General features: G+C 53.1%; 1 protein-coding gene across 6 annotated transcripts in view; it reads right to left on the bottom strand.

Moving 5' to 3' along the window:
- Tyw1b (tRNA-yW synthesizing protein 1 homolog B) overlaps nucleotides 1–15,368 on the bottom strand; it is a 175,401-nt gene that overhangs the window by 56,886 nt on the left and 103,147 nt on the right. For 4 of the 6 annotated variants that reach the window (XM_058583040.1, XM_046456018.2, XM_046456017.2 and 1 more), the window contains one exon: nucleotides 4,399–5,420. The exons of the other annotated variants lie outside the window; for them this stretch is intronic. In XM_058583040.1, coding sequence (XP_058439023.1) covers nucleotides 5,199–5,420 — 222 coding nt within the window. In that variant the 3' untranslated portion in view covers nucleotides 4,399–5,198. Of the gene's footprint in view, nucleotides 1–4,398; nucleotides 5,421–15,368 lie in introns of those variants that run through there. 6 annotated transcript variants of the gene reach the window in all.

Here is a 15,368-nt window from a genome sequence, read left to right on the forward strand (position 1 = left end):
CCTTGCGGGACCCTCCTGGTGCACGGCAGGAAGGACTGGACTCCTTTATTGTGCTTCCTTTGAGTCCTGTGAGCAGGGAGGCTGGCCTCTGTGCGCCTCACCCAGCTTTATGGAGACGCACTTCACATACCATAAAATCCACTCGTCTGAAGTGGGCGGCTCAGTGGTTTGTCCCATGTCCCCGCTGAGCCAGCACCGCTGTCCTCAGAGTCAGGTTCCATTTCAGTGACCTGCCTCTAAGCCCTGGGTGCCCCTGGCTCATGCCGCCGCTCTACTGGCGGTTCCAGAATGCTGCCTCTGGCTTCCACGACCTCTCTGCTGTTTCACTTGTGTCCACTGCTGATGCCCCTCTGGGAGAGGCTGCCCTTCAGGTGGACGTCACACGTGTTGGACGTCCAGCACTGGCCACACACACCGTCCATCCCCAGGCAGTGCCACAGCCACATCACCCGCAGCTGCGGCTCCCCAGGTGAGCACTTGGGTCCCCACCCATCTGCAAGGACCTCCCAGGGGACTGTGGCTTCCTCTCTGACCTGGGGATTCTTGCATTTTCTTGTCATTTCTAATTGCAGCCCATTGTTTGCAGAACAGATTGTGTGTGATTTCAATCCCCTTTAATTCATGGGTGCTAATATTGGTGGAAAACTCGATCTTTGCCAGAGTGGCCCAGGTGCACTTGATAAGGACCTGTCGTCCACACCTCCCCGTTCCAGCCACTGGCCATCACTGTGAACTGGCCTCCTCCACAGGTCTGCAAGTTTTTTTTGGGGGGGAGTGGATCCCAGGGGTGCTCTACCACTGAGCCACATCCTCAGCCCCTTTATTTATTTATTTACTTTTTTTTTAACCTTTGATAATAGAGATTGAACCCAAGGGCACTTAACCACTGAGCCACCTCCCCAGACCTTTTTTATTTTTTATTTTGAGACAGGGTCTCACACTAAGTTGCTTAGGGCTTTGGCTAAGTTGCTGAGGCTAGCCTCGACCTTGTGATCCTCCTGCCTCAGCCTCCTGTGTGCCATGGTGCCCAATTTTAGAAGTCTGAAAATCAACCAAACCTACACACACACACACACACACACACACACACACACACAAATCTTCTCAAGAGAAACTAATGAGCCTCAATAAAATTAGCAGTTGACTTCATCAGAAAATGAGATGAAATTGACTCTCAGCCCAAATTCTCTATCTATCTAGTGGAAGTCTTCAAAAATAGCAAAGTTGGGGCTGGGGTTGTGGCTCAGTGTCAGAGCACCCACCTAGCCAGTGCAGGAGCACTGGGACGATCAGGAGCACCACATAAAAATAAAGGTATTGTGTCCATCTACAACTAACACAAAATATTAAAAAATAGCAAAGTTCAGACACTGCCAGATGAACAAGAAGTAGAACAATTCACCATCAGCAGAATCGCCCAAGAGTTGAGTTTTCACAAAGGACGCAGTTGACTTGGTCCACTGAGGATAGGACCCTGTGAGGACTACAGCACGGCCGTCCTCAGAGACTATGGCCCCTTTGCCTTAAATACAATTGCCTACAGCTGAGCACATGCAATCGTGCTGCTGGATCTGCAATGTGCAGAGACCACTGTGTGATTCTCACGAGAGGGAGGGAAGTGAGGAAGGAGCGGCCATCTCACTGTGTAGGAACCACTGAGGGCCACCCTCGTGGGGTGACACCAACAGGAAAAATACATATAGTAAAATCTGCAGCAAGGGACTTAAACAGGGTCTCCTCACCAAAGGAGGCAGCGGGAGGGAGGATCGGCCACAAGCCTGGAGACTTTAAAGAGCAACCACCTCAGAGCACCTCATCAAGAGACAGATGGCAGATGCTCCAGAGAGCAATGGTCCTCCAGCCACAGGCCCTGGCCAGGGGCCGCACCATAGATTCAGAGACAGTGAGGTGGGAAGGGAAGGGACGGGAAGGACCAGGAAAGCAGTAGCCCACAGAGAAGTAGCCCAGCGAGAAGGGGAAGTCTCCCAGCAGACAAGAGCCACTGCCTGTGCTTGACAACAGGTGTCCAGCAACAGCAAGTCCGGCTGAAGCAAAGCACACTCTACGATCTACTACAAAGACACATGGCTACAGATTGGTGGCACCTGACAACAGAGCCCCACAATACTTGAAGCAAAGCCTTGCGGCCAGGTGTAATGGTGCACACTTGTAATCCCAGGGACTCCGGAGGCTGAGGAAGGAGGATGCAACTTCAGGGCCAGCCTCAGCAATTTAGCAAAATCGTGTCCCAAAATAAAATAGGGCTGGGGATGTGGCTCAGTGATAAGGTGCCCCTGGGTTCAATTCCTGGTACCAAGAAAAAAAAAATGAAATTGGTTGATTTAGTTATTTTGCTCATTGTTACACTGTTCCAAAGGAAGAGTGTCACTAAGCCCCCACTCATTTTGGAAACTGGTTTTGTTTCATTTTAATTATTATCATGTTTTGGTATCTTACAAGGCAACTTTGTTATTTTTTCTAAAATTTCTTAACTATTCCCACTTGGTGGCTAATTTTTCAGCTAATGTTAGAACCATTTGCCAGGAAAGATTCCAATGGGAATCAGAGGCTTTGTTTGCAAGCAGACCATGGTGGTGGACCCGGGTCCCTCCCCTCCCACTCTCTGTTCGGGTAGATTCCAGATTCCCTTGAAGGTGCCCTGGGCACTCCAGAATCTCCTTGTGACTGTGAACTGGGATCAATGTGCCATGTTATTATTCCTCCTTTTTTTTTTTTTTTTTTTTTTTAAATAGAAAGAAGAACCTTCTGGGCCATTTAGTTTGTCCTTCAGCATTCTGAAGTCAGATAAGCTCAAGGCCAGAAATATCCTTTGATCTGTTCTCAAATGTTTTCAGGCATACAAGAACAATTCCTTACCTGTCACGGAGGCAGAGTCCAGAGGTTTGCTTTCTCTAAGGGAGGGGTCTGTTGGTTGGGGTAAACATAGGGCCCCCTCAGCCTCCGGCACCTGGATGCCTGGCGAGCCATCCCACACCCAGCTGGGCTCTGGCTCCATAGCACATGCTTCTCCATGAAGGTGCTTCCGTTTGCTAGCACAGGGCCACTGCCCTGCGGGGCTGCCTCTGTGTGCTGAAGCCTGGGGGTGGGGGACAGGTGCTGTGATGCCTGTCTCCCCCACCTGTGACCCTGCTACGCAGCTTCAGCTTCCCTGTGACCAAAATATCCACAAGAACATCTGAGAGAAGGTTCACTTGGGGCTCAGGTTGCAGGTCTCAGTGCACAGATGGATGGATGGATGGCAGGTGAGACAGGGGGAAGGGGCTGCTCACAAACGGTGGGGTCGGGGAGCAGGGAGGCAGGGTAGGGTGTGCAGGGAGGGCGCACCTTCCAGGGAAGGCCCATGAGCCAACCCTCCAGCTAGGTGCCACCTGCCCACTGCCACCCCCAGGGCATCCACCCCAGGATGAGCCCCTTCATTTCACCCTGGGACATTCCTGCTGTAACAAGGCTTCGGTATCACCTCACATCCCAGCCATAACAATGACACACATATCTGTCCTCTCTCCCCCTGCATCCTGACACAAAGGTCCTAGAACCCTTTTATCTCCGGGGTGGCAGGGGTGCTAGCTATCTATGCCCTTTGTCCTAACATCTGGCCTTTGGCGGCTCCATGTGGACAGCTCATACTCTCTGGGATGTTCTCAGGTGCCCTGGCTGGGCTTCTGGACTTGGGCTGGTCCTTGAAGCTCTCAGCCCATTCCCAACCCTCCAGCAGGGGCAAGGAGCTGGAGACGCATGGTGTCTAGTGACAGAGCTGCTTAAGACTGCCAACTATGGGGTCTGTGGGGCTTCCAGATTGGTGGGAGAGGAGAGGGTAGTGCCCCCTCCACCTTCCCTGCAAATCACAGTCTGCACATGGTCGTCCCGGGTTCTGAGAGCCTGTTAAGCAACTTACCAGGCCCAGGAGGGGAACTGAGGGGACCCCCCACTTGCAGCCTCAGTGACTCAGGGATCCACTAACCAACTGCTGTCGGGACCAAGCCCCTAACCCGGGGGCTGTGTGCCACCTCTAGTCAGTGTCAGAACTGAGCCAACCCCAGGTCACAGCCACGCCGTCGGTCATTGGGGAAAGCCCCCACACGTCTGGCCTCAGAAGTGAAGCAGACAGTGGAAGAACGAGAGAGAGAGAGAGGGGAGGGGGGTTCTCCCATATTCACCGTCCCACGTCACAAGGGAGAGGTGTTTGACTCTTGCCACTTAGAAATAAACACGGTATCGTTTTTCAACTAAGCAGGCAGGAGGGTTGCGTCACCTATGAATCTAACTTCAGCCTCACAGAACAGCTGCCGCGTGAGGAGGTGGGTCTGGCAGGGCTCAGATCCCGGAGGACCAGAAGGACCTTACGCTGGGCACATGAGAATATTTGTGCTCCAAGTCTTCAGAAAAGATCGTTTCATTTATTTTTAGATAAAAGAATTTTAAAATAACTTTGACAACTTGAAAAAAAAAATATTGAGTGTGTTGTTTTCCATTAGAGAAAGCCTGAGCCTTCAAGAACAGACTGTGTGACTCAGTGAGAGCCACAGAGTACAGGGGGGACCCCAGTGGCAAGAGGAGGCCCAGGCAGCGGCCTTGCCAACCAGAAGCCCAGGGCGCAGGGGAGGCAGATGGCCCAGGGCCCTTGGGAGGCACCCCTCTGGCAAGAGGACGCCTCTGCTCCATGTGGCCATGTACCGTGTCCCATGGTGACGGTGGGGACCTGGGGACTGGCAGAGTGCGGTCCAGAAGAGCTTCCTAAAGCTCCAGTGGTGCATAGTGATGTAATCAATGCAGTACTTAGAGATTTGCAAACTGACAGCTGACAGGCTTTGCAGGCTGTGAGAAGGGCTGGAGCCAATCTCTGTAACCAGGGGCACAAGAAGCCCAGGGCCCAAGGTGGGGCCTGTGTCCACGCTGCACAAGGCTCCCATGAGTGACACTCCGGATGTCTCGCAAAGACTGATTCAAAACCACTAGTTAAATCCTAGTCATGGCTCTTCCCTGCCCAAACAACCTCCTCTCAGAAATACAGCGGGGAGGCACAGAGTCCAGGCAAGAAGTGGGGAGCTGCTCCAAGGCACCAAGTGTGTGGCCGTCTCCAGTCCCACAGGACAGGCATGGGGGAGACAAGATCTGCAGGGTCGAGGACATGGGGGCTGCCTCGCTTCTGTCCTCCCGCATCCGGAATTCAGATAAGCTCAACATCCAGAAACGTCCTTGGATTTGTTCTTTCTCTGATGTCTTGTGTCCTTGGGATCAAAGCCTCTTTCCCTGGCACCGAATAAAGCCCAGGGAGGGGTTTTGGCCATGTAGTCCTCTGCACTGAAGGACTTTGACCCACCGCTATCTTCGTACTCCTGGACGAGCTCCTGGAAGCGGCCATAGTCGATCCACGTCCACCATTCTCCCTCGATCTTAAACTGGGAAGAAATCAGCCTCAGGTCAGAAGGGGAACCATCCACGGGGAAGGCACTAATGCACCTGGTTTTTCTCCCTGTCAGGCAACACTTCCACATTCCACACCTGGTTTCCTGACGGAGCAGCCTGCAGCATGGGCAGGCGCTTCCCCTGGGCAATGCAACCCACGGGCCGAGGACCAGCTGTGGGATGGGAGATGTCCTGGCCCGGGTGGGGCTGTGGGAGCAGTATTGCTGACGGGCATCAAATTGCCCAGTGCTGCCAGCGCTCAGGGCCCAGTTACCTCAGTCCTGCAGCCGCCTTCTGTCTGGCTGGATTTTTGTGGCTATTAGCTGCATCTGGTAGAAGCCTTTTTATTACCAAACTCCGCTTGAGTTATTAGCAAAGCCCTAATCAATGCCTTCCAACTCTGAAATGCTAAATGACTCCAACCAGCCTTTCCAGTCCAACATGCATACAATACCTCATTAGCAGAAAGCCAATTCAATAAAGAGGAATAATCCAATTTGTACTCTTAAGGAAATTGCTTCTCAAAAGTCAACGAGGAATGAAGGCAAAGCTGAGGCAGTTCTCGGGGAAACCAGCTGAGCTGTAAGGGCTCTCCCCCAGCGCCTGCCTGGCAGCACCGTGGAGAGTGTACCCGCTGTGCTGAAACGCACCGTTGACAGTTAACTGTCAGAAACGAAAACAGAGCCTGATTAACTCCATGAACCAAGTCAAGCAAGAGCTTCCTGGTCCAGCTGAAAAGGAATTATTGAAAATAAGCAGGCTCCTGGGTTTGGAATTTACTGTGGCATCTAATTTCTTACCCAACAGCTCTGAGAAATCTCCTTGGAAGACCATTCTTTGAAATAGTGCCCCCAGGGCTCTCTTCCTTCATCTCTCCCAGACTGGAGGCCCAGACTGTTCTCCACCCACTACTGTGGAAGGAGCTGACCCTTTCCCCTGGTGCTCACACCCACGCCCCACCATCTTCCTGAGAAGCTCTGCTCATAGGCCACCGTCTTCCACTGACTGAGCCAATTCCAGCTGTGGCCTCCCCCAGCTGCTGCTGTCTGCCCAAGTCTCGGCCCAGGGTGGTAGAGATGGCCACCCATTTGAACACAGGCACCCGCGGACTCCAGAGAGCAGGCCCCACCTTCCAGGCTCCCATGCTGCCTGTCTGGTTTGCACCAGCTTGCACGTCAGGTCCCTGTCTTTTCTCTGGGACAGCTCCTGTGCCACAGGTCCCTGCTCCTTAGCTGCCCAACGGTAGCACCTCACAGCCCGTCTGCAGTGACCTCCCGCACTGCCCACCAGCCAAGATTAGGCCGAGAGGAGGCCCTGACCCACCCTGTAGCCATCACTCAGGACACTGAGGCCAGCCCCATCCTCCTGACCTCTAAGCGAAGCTAGAAGACCAGGGTGAAAAAACCCCACCTGCTCACTGACGTCCTGGGAGACAGGAAGGGACTCTGCTGCTACGGGCTGCACAATACAGAAAGGACCGTCTCAGTGTGTCCATGCAGAAGGCCCCCGCACTCCTGTGGAGACAGGGCTCCCTGACTAGCACAGGAGGAGACTCGTCAGCGTACCTCAGCAGTGAGGCCCCCAAGGCTGCCCTTTGCCACTCCTTCCCCTTCATGCCTGTGCACCTGGCCCAGGCCCTTTACAGGTGACCACAAAGCACCTGGCATGTGCCCTGGGCAGAGGAGGGGACAACGATCACCCAGAATGTGGCCCCACGGGGGGCCTCTGGGGCTCCAAGCTGTGTCTGTGAGAACAGGCCACACAGCCCTCCTTGCTATTCCTGTCCCTCTGGGGTCCAGCTCCAGGTCTAGAGTCTGGCCCCTCAGCCTTCATGACCCCAGGCCTCCTCCTCCTCAGACTCATCAGTGATCACTGGCCACAGACAGCCTGAGGACTAAAGGGTCTGTCTGGACTAGAGCAATAGACCTGACTCTCCTTTTTATTCCAGCCTATGGTAAAAAACATATTTTATAGTTCAATCTAGGAGGTACACGTGTGTGTGCACACACAGACACATGCAAACACATACACAGACACACACACACAGACACGCACAGACATACACACACATACAGACATACACATGCAAAGACACATACACACACAGACACATTGAGACACACACACAGGCAGGCAAAACCCATAAACTATTCTACATGTATCACAAAACTGCTGGCTGCACCTCAGGAGACTGGCGGACTCCGGGTGCTGGGAGAAGTCCAGCCCTGGGGAAACCCATTCTTACTGGTTCTGGGCCTCCAGCTGGTTCGGAATGCAGAAACCAGGTACACAGACTTGTCAACTAGAAGCTGACACCTGGCACGTGCCACTGAGAACACAAACCAGAAGGCCCTGAGGCTCTGGCTGCCGCGGCCTGGCCAGGAGGACTGTCTACAGGGTGGGCCTTCCCAGCCTGCAGTGGCTGCCTTCTGGCTGTGTCCCACGCAGCCTCTCCTCGGTTTGGGCTCGGAGAGGGTGAACCCTGTCTCAAGGACGCGGGTCTACGGACGCGGGTCTACCAGACCAGGCCCACTCCCAGATCCCATCCAGCCCCGTCTCCATGCAGCCACACAAGGGGTCAGGGATGGGGGTGGCACAAATAGTCCATAATAGGTTGATCTGAAATGAACCCCGAGTCATCAGACCCCAAAGACCTCTCATGACGATTTGAGGACAGAAGTACCTGATACAAAGAGCTCAGAGAAAGTCGTACTGTTCGTGTAAAAGGTCAAGTTAAGTATGACTGACGCAGACACTGCTAATGACAGCGGTGTAAACAGGGACATTAAATCCAAATCATAAAACTGGAGGCTAAGTGTCCTGAGACATGAGGTCATCCCGCCTCAAGAACTCTTCCAAGCCAAGCACGGGGAGGTGGTCTATGCAGAGTTACAAACTCAGAAGGTCACGGATGGTCTCAAGGCACGGGGCAAGGCAGTGAGGCATGGCCCTGACTGATGGAGCCAGGCTGTGCAGGGCAGTGCGCCCTGGCCCTGCCTCCCTGGAGCCACCATGCTGCTGACCGAGGGCCCATGCTCACTGCTTCCTCTCCTTCTCACACAGCAGGGACAGCACAGGGTCTCTGATACCAGAGTGTTTAAAAGATTGTGTTCACTGTGGTCCCACAGGAAACCCCACTAAGTGATGGAAAGGTCCACCATGGAGCCTGGTGGCAGCGGAGGAGACCCAGCAGGACCCAGGCTGGGCACCACAGGGAGGACGGGGCCCCCAGTCTTCCCACTGCACTGACCTGCATGCAGCAGAGCACCGTCCAGCCCACAGAAGCGGGCCCTCCACAGGGTGGAGGAGGGTGACGTCTGCAGACACCCAGGATCTCACCTGTCGCACACTCAGTAGTTCCCGGGAGGACGTTTCCCATGAAGTAGGGACAAGTCAAACAGAAACACAGGACCCAGGAAACCAGAGAGCTCTCAAGGGGAGAAGCCAAGGAGACCTGGATAGAGAGGGACCTGCCCACCACAGGGGGATCAGAAAGTGTCCCTGGAAAGACAGCTCCGAGAGAGGGACCTCATGGGAAACCCAAGATGCTGAGAGTCCAGTGCAGACTGCCCTGGCAGAGAGCCTGAGGGCTGAATCCACTAAAGAATGCAGAAACCTAGACATCATCCTCGTTGCCATCTTCATCATCATCACCATCACATATTGATTAGCTCCAAGGAAACTGAAGGTGTCATGGTCTGGATCTGAGGGTGTTCCTCAAACCTCCTGTCAGTGTAGGGACATTCAGAGGTGAAATGCCCAGATGTGACAGCTGTGACCAATCAGTCCGTCCTGGTGTGGGCCGGTGGGCTGTGGCTGGAAGGGCTAGTCGTGGGGCTGCCCTGCCTCTTTCCTGGCCCCTGACACCCACATGAGCTGAGCGCCCTGCCTCCCAGGATATGCAGCCTCACCTGGGCCCAGAGCAATGGAGTTGACCTACGATGGACTGAGCCTCTGAAACTGTGACCCCAAAATAGATACCCCTCCTCTGAGCTGCTCTCGCTAGGCATTTTGGTCCCAGCAATGAAACACTGCTGGGCTATGCTGGAAACAGAGCAGCCACCAGGGCCGTGGCTCCATGGTGAACAGGGCTGTGGCAACAGGGACGCAGGAAGCTGCCTCTGTGCAAAGCCGCGGCCCAGGCCCCACAAATAAGCAGAAGCAGAAAGGAGCCTGCCTTAGTTCCGCACCGTCCCCTCCACTACTTTAACCGTGTGACCCACTCAACGGTGCACAGGGCAAGTTAATCATTTAAAATAAGTGTCTGTCTAGAAACCAGTAGTGCAGGGTCTCTCAGCCCCCCACACCCCCACCCCCTTCAAGACCGAGACAAGACTGCAGGGACACGGGCTGTCAGCACTTGTAGCCTTCAGTGTCTTGCATCCTCAGGAGAGAGGCAGGCACAGCACCCACCCTGAGGCCATCCACGCACCTCAAGGGAACTGAACTGCCCCCTCCAGGGTCACAGGTCTGACAGACAGACGCCCTGAGCAGCAAGTGGTGACTGTCCTTGCAGTGGGAAGGCCCCCCTGGATCCCTCTGCAGAACCAGAACAGGGTGCTCCCCCAGAGCTCAGCTCCACCAGCCCGCGACGGCGCAGCCCCTGGCCCAGTTCCTCCTCTGTGCAAACACAAGGTACCTGTTGGCCATGAGGACAGACATGGGGCGGGATCTGGCTCTGCCTCCTCAGCATGACCTGCAGATCCAAAGTACCTCTCCTGCCTGTCATGCTTCTCAGACTGGGGTTGGAAGGGTCCCCTCCTTTCCCGTGTCATGTCACAGACTGGGGTTGAAAGGGTCCCCTCCTTTCCTGTATCGCGGGGTACCTGGAGAAGCATTGGTGGAGTTCTTCTATGAGGGTCTGGTGGAACCTGGCTGAAAGCCCATCTGGTCCTGGGCTTTTCTTTGGTTGGCTTCTGACTGTCACGAGCCACCTGTGGGCTGTGTGTGCGAGCTATGCGCCCTGGAGCCATATGAGGGGACAGGCCTGGTGTTGCACGCTGACTGGGCTGTGCGACACAAGTGTGCTCTCCTCTCCCTCTCCCTGTGATCCCACACAACACCTGAGATGGGTGTCACGTGCCGCGATGTCAATCAATCTGCTGACCACAAGACGCCACAAAGCAAGGCTCCACCTTTGAAACCTACCCCCTGCCTTATTTGGTGAAGAACATTCTGTCAAGCTCCTCTGTGTGTCCCCGTACAAAATAAAGAGATTCTAGGTGTGCGCTCTCTCTTGCCTTCCAGTGTGGAAGAGGACCCTGAAGGTCACAGAGCAGTCCCACCCGCGACCTGGGAAACTCATGTACACGTTTTTGCATGATTTCTCGCTGTTTTCTTCACTCCTCTGAACCCAGCTCATCTCCTCAACAGGGGCATCTGGCGAGATCTGATGGCATCAGCAATTCTACTGCTTGAAACTGATCTGTTTAAATTTTTCTGTTTTCCTGATGCAACTTGGGCAGGTCATATGTCTCTAGAAATGTCATGTCTTCATATTTCCTATTTTATTAAAATGTAAATTTTTAAAAATAGTTTTTCATTATCATCCGTATTTCAGTAGTGTCCGGTGGGATATTTAGTTTTTCATAGAGCATTTTAGTGATTTGAGTTTTCTCTTTTCTTCATTAGTTTGGCTAAGGGTTTATCAATTTTATTTATTTTTTTCAAATAACCAACTTTTTGTTTTGTCATTTTTTTTTGTTTTAATTTTATTGATTTCAGCTGATCTTAATTTTTTCCGTTTTCTACTGCTTTGGGTGTTAATTTTGCTTTTTCTAGGTCTCTGAGATGCAATGTTAGGGTATTTATTTGTTGACTTCCTACTCCTTTCAATGAACGAGCTCAGTGCAGTGAGATCTCCTCTTCCCACGGGGCCTGCAGAGACTCTGAAATGTTGGATCTCTGGTGGTTCCTCCCTTTGCTGGTTTTCACTTTTATTTTTCATTTTTTCTTCACGAAATATTTTATTGAGTATGTTTTGGGAGTTCAGTTTTATCAGAGATTTTCCATCATCTTTTGAGACTGTCATGGGATTGTCACTCCTGATTCTGTGTCACACTTACTGATTTGCTGAACCTTCCTGGCATCTCTGGAGTAGGCCCTATTGACCATGGTGTGGCCTTTTGAGGTGCTGTTGAATTCTGTCTGCAAGTCCTTCATCAAGAACTTCTGGCCTGTTTCGTCAAGGACATTGGTCCGGTTTTCTTTTTGTTGTGTCCCCATCAGTCTGTAGTGGCAGGATAACCCTGGCTTTTGGGGATGCGTCCCTTCTGCTTGGGGGCTTGGGCCTCGGGCCTGACCTGGGAGCTCCTTGCTGGGAGGCCGTCACTGCCCTGTGCTCACTGCGTCCATCTACCTGTCTGTTGTCTGTATCCTCCAGGTTTGCCTTTGGTGGGCCACGCGTCCAGCAGTCTGCCCACTCCTCAGCCCTGCACTCTGTTTTCCACACTGCTGTCCACCTCCAGCACAGGGCAAGGGCCTGCCTGGGCTTTGCTGCGGCCCCCAGGCCTGGTGTGTCTCTGGGCAGACGCCGTCTTTGTCCCCACCGTGCGAGTCTGCTTTTCCTTCACGCCCAGGTGAGCAGGACCAACCCCACCCACTACCTTCACCTCACTCTTCACTCAGTGGCAGATGGAGACTGGGTAGTGGGCTTCCCTCCAGGCGCTCAGAGGCCTCTTCTGCCATCGTCCTGCATGGTCTCTTCTTGTCTCCTGCCATGTCTCATTATCATGGTCTGGTTTTAAGGTCTGCTGATGAACTTAACAACCAGCAGCATTTATTACGGTCACCGCAACAAGCATCATACACGTGTTAATTCACTGAATCTTGACAGAGGCTCCTGACTCTTAAATACTGTTTTTTCTCATATTCCAAAGGAGGAAACTCAAGCTAGAAAAATTCAAGCCTTGCCAAGGACGAGAGAGGCCCAGCTAGAGTTCAGTCCCAGATTCTGGAGGTGGAAGGCTGCTTTCGCCAGCTCTCTCCACCTCTCAGGAGCAGTACAGTGGTCGGCCGCCATGGGGAAGCCGGCCATGTCCTGAAAACGGGCAAGTGCTCTGTGCCAGCTCACCCAGCAGCACTGCCTTTGAGTTCTAGGAGAGTCTGCCAAGCTTGAGGCCCAGCAGGCAAGTGAGCACTGGTCAGAGACGGGTCTCTGGGAGCCAGAGAGTGGCTTACACCAGGGGAGGGAAGGCGGAGCCAGGCCTCTGTCTTGGGGTAAGAGGGACTGACCGAGGGATCTAAAAGCGAGCCCAGCAGGTGAGGCTAAGACAAAAGGAACCACCCTGAGCGCTGCAGTCCAGGGATCCCACATCACTGTACCTGGGTCCTGAGTGGAACAGTTAAGAGGGTGCACGCCTGCCAGTAGGAGCCGGCTTCACACTGCTAGAGAGGCACTTACACATGAGCACGGGGGAGGCCAGAGTGGTGTGTGCAGCCAGAGTCTAGCATGCCCCATCAGCACGTCCAGGGGACACCTCAGAGGCCATGCACAGACATCCTTACAGACCTGAGGTCAGAACACACACATGCTTCCCCACTGCCAGCTGGGAGAACCCAAAAGACACCAGCAGCAATGGGTACCCCTGCACACGAATCTTGGTCCCTAATACCATTCAACAATGAAAGGAGCCAGGTTCCCAAGAGAAATGGCCGACTCTGGGGCTGGGTAGGAATATACACAAATCAGCCTAGAGAATCCTATAGTGCCAGAAGTAAGAAGGGCTGGCGAAAATCAAAACAAATCAGGAAACCCCACGCTGCTGTCAGTGTGGCAGGTGGGCCCAGGAGCCACTGAAGAGCTGACGCCAGGACAGCACCTGGGGACAGCCCGCAGGGGAGGAGGGGACAGCCCTCCTGACATGTGGGCTGCCCACCACGGCTTCCTCCTGGAGAAAGCAGCAAGGGGCGGGGAGAGCTGTCCCACAGGAGAGGCCTACACTCTGCTGTGGCCCCTGACAGAGGCAGCAACAGCGTCACCCACCATGCTGGTGGTGTGCATGTGCCCTGGAGTGCCGCCACGGAAAGAGCTCAAGGTATTGGGATCTTTCTCTTAAAAACACACAGCCAAGCCTCATGAGGAACACAGATTCCAACAATGGGCGTCCCACAGGCAACTCACTGAGTAGCCCTCAAAACTGACAGGCCATCAAGTAAGGAAAGTGAAACACTGCTGTCCCCTAGAGGAACCTAAAGAAACGTGACAGCTGGGTGTGATGTGAAGCTGAGGACAGCAAGGACAGGAAAGGAGGCCTGAGGAACTCCAGACGCCCTAGGGACTTCAGCGCACCACTTTGGTCGAGGACTCCAACACACCCCTAGCACCAGCACAAGACGCTGACCACAGGACAAGTCCAGGCCGTGCTCTTCTTTTTCACTTCTGTATGCCTTGACTGTGATGGGCGGTGCTGCCACAAATACTGAAGTGGCTGGGTCCCTCCAGCACGCTGTAGTCGTCTGGATGAACACTGAGTGGTGGGACGCTGGCCCTAGGTGGTTGCATCCCTAGCTTTTTGAGGACTCCCTTAGTGCTTTCCAGGGTGACTGTGTGGACTTGCAGGTCCACCTAGGATGTGGGTGTGAACCTCTGCCCACATCCTCACTAGCACTTCTTATTGTGGTATTTCTGACCACTGCCATCTATCTGACGGGTGTGAGAGGAGATCCCAGTGTGGTTTTGATATGTGGTCCCCCGAGTGCTAGAGATGCTTAACATTTCTTCATATCCGTTGGCCATTTGCTTTCCTTTTTTCAAGAAGTTTCTATTTAGCTATTTTGCCTATATGCTGATTGGGTTATTTGGGGTTTTCTGAGTTCTTCATGTAGTCTGGGTATTAATCCCCTATAGCTGGCAAGGATTGTTCCCATTACAGGCTCTCTCTCTCTGTATGCTTGTTTCCTCTGCTGTGCAGGATGCCGACCCACTAATGATTCTTGGTTTATCTCCCGAGCTAGAAGGGTCTGGTAAGGAAGCTGGTCATACACCTATGATGGACTGTTGGTCCCCCTATGTTTCCTTCCCGCAGTTGCAAGGCTCCTCATCTAATTCCGAGGTACTTGATCCACAGTGATTTGACTTTTGTGCAGGTGAGAGGCAGGGATCAGGTTTCATTCTTCCTCATGTGGATTTCCAGTTGTCCCAACGTTGATTTGTTAAAAGGGTGTTTTTTCCTCCCACCTATATTTCTTTCCAGCGCCAGATGGCGGCAGGTGTGTGGACTGTGCCTGTCCTCTGCTCTGTTCCATGGGTCTTCATGTTATGTTACCATGATGCCAACACCATGCTGTTTTGTTACCACAGCTCTGGGGCATAATTTAATATCAAGTGTTGTGAGTCCCCTACTCAGGACTGCTTTGGCTATTCTGGGTCTTTTATTCTCCAAAATTAATTTTAGGACTATTTTTTCCTAGTTCTGTGAAGAATGTCCTTTGCATTCTCATGGGGATTGCACTGAAACTGAATACTGCTTTTGGTAATGTGGCCATCAGTCTATATGCTTAATCTCCCTATAAATAAAAAGCTGCTCTAAAACGTAATGTCTGTTTTTTAAAATAAGCAATCAAGTCTTCAAAAACCAACACGAGACTTCTGCACGTGTGCCCCTCACCAGGGTCTTGTCTTCCGTGGCAGAGAGCCACTAAAACAGGCTGTGGTCACCAACGTGTGGAGAGGACTGCAGTGTTTCTGAACTGAAACTACCAGGGTTTATTGGATTCATCGTGGTCTGATGACCATGAACCAAACTCTGCAGGTTTCCCTACCTGAACTCCAAGCTGCCTGCCTTTCTGCTGTGAGGCCAGACGCACTCACTGAGTGCCACACGGGTTCTGCTCTGGATCCCCGATGAGCCTGCCTCTTGCCAGCAGCAACACTCCCACAGGTCTGCAGTGTGAGCGAGGGGCAGGACGGCTGCTCTGGAGACCAGCTACTGAAGGGCACT

The sequence above is a fragment of the Marmota monax genome, unplaced genomic scaffold (assembly GCF_021218885.2).
Source record: "Marmota monax isolate L192 unplaced genomic scaffold, Marmota_monax_Labrador192_F-V1.1 WCK01_AAM20220418_F8-fsc00235, whole genome shotgun sequence".
Lineage (NCBI taxonomy): Eukaryota > Metazoa > Chordata > Mammalia > Rodentia > Sciuridae > Marmota > Marmota monax.